Source organism: Sphaeroforma arctica (genome assembly GCF_001186125.1).
Source record: "Sphaeroforma arctica JP610 unplaced genomic scaffold supercont1.2760, whole genome shotgun sequence".
Taxonomy (NCBI): domain Eukaryota; class Ichthyosporea; order Ichthyophonida; genus Sphaeroforma; species Sphaeroforma arctica.
In genome coordinates, this window is record NW_014037798.1 from 1 (window position 1) to 5009 (window position 5009).

General features: G+C 46.0%; 1 protein-coding gene across 1 annotated transcript; it reads right to left on the reverse strand.

Annotated features, from left to right (window-relative positions):
• Window positions 1–512: 512 nt before the first annotated feature.
• SARC_12961 (hypothetical protein) lies at window positions 513–4647 on the reverse strand. The gene has a single exon (XM_014292922.1). The coding sequence runs from the start codon at window positions 4577–4579 to the stop codon at window positions 671–673; it is 3909 nt and encodes a 1302-aa protein (XP_014148397.1). The 5' UTR covers window positions 4580–4647; the 3' UTR covers window positions 513–670.
• Between the last annotated feature and the right edge of the window lie 362 nt (window positions 4648–5009).

The following is a 5009-nucleotide window of genomic DNA, read 5'->3' on the forward strand; positions in this document are numbered from 1 at the left end:
TTGTATGTGTGTGTGTGTATCATATATATATATTTATATGTATATATATATGTATTTATATGCATCTCTATATGTATGCTCTATATATTTTTCTATTTTGATCTTCTTTGGGCGGGAATGTGTGTGTGTGTGTTCTTTTAATATGTTAATATGTTTACGTCTGTACGTGTGAGCGAGATACATGTGTAGAAAGAGAGAAAGTTGGTATGTTATGTTCACTTGTATTTGCGTGTGTGTGCGCGCGCTTGCATATGCGATTGTGCGCGTGTGTATATATCTATGCACGTGGGTACGTGAGGGAGTATGTGTCTGAGTTTATGAACCTCCATCATACGTATAAATAAATAGGTGGGCGTATAACTATATATTTGTGCGAGTCTGACCTCGTATCTATGTTAATTTTGGCGTTCTGGACTAGACGGTGTATTTTAACTAAAACATGATTACGTTAATATCATTGAATCGAGTGCTCATATGGCCATATTATATACATGATCACATTTACTTGAGTTGTCAATGAATCATTCTGATATTCCTAAACATGAAACCACGTTTGATTTAGTCTCGCACTGTGATGGTGACGCTCGAAATGTGTTGCCATACCCACTAGTCTACTTTTATATAAATTGTGATTAAGGTAAATATCAGGTGAGTGCGTGCTTGCAAACTACTAAATTGATGCGTCCACGGTGCGCATAAGCTCTGTATACTCTCCATTGGCCAGTCTAAGAAGTTCGGTGTGAGTACCAATCTCGGCAACGCCGCCGTCGTTTAAAACCACTATCTTGTCCGCGTTTTTGATGGTCGACAGTCGGTGTGCGACAATAATCGTCGTCCTTCCCTTACTAGCGGCATTCAAAGCAAACTGTACGGCCCGTTCGGACTCGGTGTCTAATGCCGAAGTAGCCTCGTCGAGTAGAAGAATCTTGGGGTCTCTAACAAGAGCGCGTGCGATGGCTATGCGTTGTTTCTGACCACCAGACAGCTTACCCCCCCGTTCCCCCACCACGGTGTTGTACCCGTCCGGCTGTTCAGTGATAAAGTCGTGTGCGTTTGCGAGTTGAGCGGCCGCTTGCACACACTCTTCCGTGATGTTCAAACCGAATGCGATGTTCTCTGCGATTGTCAGGTTGAATAGGACCGGCTCTTGACCAACTACGCCAATGAGTTTGCGCAGATGGCTCACAGGCATAGAGCGAACATCTCGATTGTCCAAGGTTACTGCACCCTGATGGGGATCGTAGTTGCGTCCTATCAGTTGGAGCGTGGTAGACTTACCGCAGCCACTACAGCCAACAAGAGCGACCGTCTCCCCATGCGAAATGTGTATTGACAAGTATTTCAACACGGGGCTGTCAAGCCTGTGTGGGTATGCAAAATGCACAGAGTTGAGCGCTATGTTTCCGATGACCTTGGAGGTGTCCAGTTTGTCGGTGGGTTCGTCTATGGTACGATTAATGATTGGTGTGTCATCCAGTAGCCTTGTTATAGACTTGGACGCTATTTTAGCTTTGGAGGTATCCGCGATGGTGGGTACTGCTTGCTGAATCAGAATTGCTGTGAAGAGGAGGCCTTGAAAACACACCAGAAGCTCTTGTAGGCTTATCTGGTATATTGAGTATAGATATGATCCGTAAGCAAAGCCGATCGCGTATAACATGAACAAGAGAAAATCAACAAACCCTGCTGCCAGCCCACTCCAGTGTGCTCGCTTGGTGCTACCCTGAATTGATGCCGTCCAGTCGTGGTCGTATATAGTCGTACACGTCTCTTGTACCCCGAGCATTGTAACAGTTCGCGCGTTTGAAATGAACTCTGTGGCTCGCCCGTCAGCGCGAGCCCGTCCAGCCTTGCCAGCCCGAGCTCCTTGACTTCCAACCTTATAGTTCAGAATACCGGCCATCACAAAGAATGGAAGTGTGCAGTATAGCACCAAAGCTAGTCGCCAGCTTTGTGTGAACGATATAGTGGCGCCTGAAATTATCACACCGACCATGGCGCACAGCGATCCCAACTGCTTCGTGAACAAGGACTGTACGAGTTGGCAATCTACAGCTAACTTCCTGGTCAACACACCTGAGGAATTTTCTTCTCGGTCAAAGAACATGGGATCCTTTCGGATTATGGAGGCGAATACTGTCGTTCGCAATCGATGAGTTAGTTTTTCACCTGCCCGGTGAAAACAAACATCTTTGATAAACGCCGATGATCCGTGTACGGCAGCAATGACAATAAACATCAAGGAGTAGAAGTCGCCGTCGGTTAATACTTGTTCATCTCCGGGGCCAGTGAGACTGCTGATCAGCAAGCTGTAGACATAGCCAATGACCGGGTACACCGCACCGTAAACTGCCGAAGAGAATGATCCCAGGATTAGTTCGTTCAATTCAGGCTTGGAGAACATCGCAACCCGGAACATTGTCTTGTGCTTCTTGATGGCAGGTGAACTCAGTTGCAACATGCTATTTTTCTCCTCTATTTTTTTTTCCGTATTCATTTCTACTAAAGTCTCGTTTTCCCGTTTATCGTCTGTAGGAATCACAATCTCCTTGCTTTCAATGGTTAGCGTATCAGAACTCAGTTCTGCTACCTCCGCTGTCTCCACAGATGTATTTACAGGTATTTTCGCGGCTTGAGTATGCCAAAGCTTGAAATATAACCCCGATCCAGATTTTGACTCTAAAATCAGCTCATCGTGAGTACCCCGTTCAATGATGGTCCCTCGATCCATCGCTATGATAGTAGTAGCGTTTTGTATGGTGGTTAGTCGATGTGCCACGACAATGGTTGTCCGACTTGAGCAGGCTTTGTCCAAAGCGTCCTGCACTACACGTTCGGATTTGTTGTCCAGTGCGCTAGTTGCCTCATCGAGAAGGAGGATGCGCGGATCTCCAATCAAAGCGCGCGCCAAGGCGATTCGTTGCTTTTGCCCTCCCGATAACATTCCTCCCCGTTCACCTACGATGGTGTTGTATCCTTCTGGTAGATTGGTGATGAACTCGTGAGCATTCGACTCTTTTGCGGCGGCGATTATAGTATCCATGTCCTTCACCGGCCGTCCGAATGAAATGTTGTCCGCCACGCTGATATTGAATAGTATTGGCTCTTGACTCACAATGCCAATCTGATCACGCAGCCAGGCAACGTTTAAATCTTTGATATCGATCCCGTCAAGTAGTATTCTGCCCCGTTTTACGTCATACAGGCGCTGGATAAGGCTTACACAGCTGGATTTCCCGCTCCCTGAGGAACCGACGAGCGCTACGATGTGAGAATGTTTAGCAGTGAACGAAACATTTTGGAGCGCATCTATTTCTGGTCGTGTGGGATACGAGAAGTCGACCTTTTCAAACTCGATTTCGCCAGTACATGTTTGCGGACGAAGACCCTCTTCGCTGCTTGCATCAATAAATACCTCGCTGTCAATCATGGCAAATAAAGTGCGGGCAGCGACACATCCATCGTTCCATATCAAAAGGCCTGGATGAACAAAGCTTAGGGCGGTTTTTCCCAACATAACAGCGGCGAACACTGTCACTACAGCACCGCCTGTGATCTCCCCGTTGTATACTAGCCGTGATCCATACCACAAGCCAAGTGCGAATGCAAGGGGTATTAGAGCGAACATCACACCACTGGCGGTTCCCACGATCCAAGCATAGCGGATGCCTGTAGATAGCACCTGGTTGACGCCTGAATTGTATCGCCCTTCTAGCATAGGCAGTGATTCGGGCATGGTCTGTACTACACGGACACCAGATATTATCTCATCGGCGAATATCGCAGCGTTCCTGTAGGTTTGACTTGTCACTTTCGCCCTTTCAACCGCTGCCTTTTTGGCAAATGTGAGCGAAAGAATCAAAAACGGTAACGTGCTCATTGTCACCAGTGCCATCTTCCAATTAGTAGCCAGAGCAATAGCGAACGCAGTGATCGCTTGCGAGGTATATCTCAAAATCTCTGAACTCTTGGGACCAAGCGCATCCTGAATCTGGTCGACCATGTTCAACGTCAATGTCAATGATCCCACTAAATTTGTTTCATAGAAAGCTTGCTCTTTATGAAGTATAGATCGCAGGAAGTTTGTACGAATGACTCGACCTTGCCTTTCACTAGTGATGTGGAACGTGGCGTACTGAACATATGCTGTGAACATAGCCAGTACTCCGAGTGCGACGATGACGACAATGTATTTTGCAACTTCCGACTGTACATTCGATCGTTGATCTGGATTATCTATAAACAAATCGATCATTTCTCCGAACAGAATAGTCCATATTGGTATGATAGCACCGTGACTTACAGATCCGATCGCTCCGAAAACGATAAGGAACCCATCAGCTTTGTTGGTATATCTGAAGATCGCCGGTCGCGTTGGGAATTTGATAAGCTCTGTCCACCTGAAACTCGATTTGCGAGCATGATTAGCGTTTACACTATAAATGTCGGCGCCTGGAAGGCTCTGCTTACCTTTTATTTCACTGCCCATACCGGAAAATATTGTTCGTGAGCGGTGTTTGCTTGTTTTTTTGAACCCAGTTCTTTCACAATGTTTTATATATATAGCGATCAATGCCATCAAGACACCTAGAGTACATCCAGTATTTTGGATGACCGAATTTTCCAGAGGTCACACAGAGGTGACGATGATTCTGATTCATGTATTAAAAAGTGGCTATGTATTGTCAATATAAATAGGAAATCCAGCATTATCCTGCATCGCCGATTGTACAATCTTGGTGCCAATTTTTATAGATAGATATGATCTTTTCTGGACTCTGGACTCGGGACTCGGGACTCTGGACTCTGGACGACTGAATTCCAATATTTTAATATGAGAGCAATGGACTGCCCTTCTGTTGTCACTCTTCTCAAGTTCTCAGTCTTCAATCTTCAATAAGGCGGTTCGGATGTGCTACTTTGTTTTAGGGTTTATTTTTGGATCAAAATCATTGTTCCTTTTTCAGGGGCCTATGCCAAAATACAGGGGGGCGAGTGGGGGGTAGGGG

What these genes read in the sequence shown, in the direction of transcription:
- SARC_12961 (XM_014292922.1), bottom strand. Translation starts at nt 4,579, where the DNA reads ATGGCATTGATCGCTATATATATAAAACATTGTGAAAGAACTGGGTTC.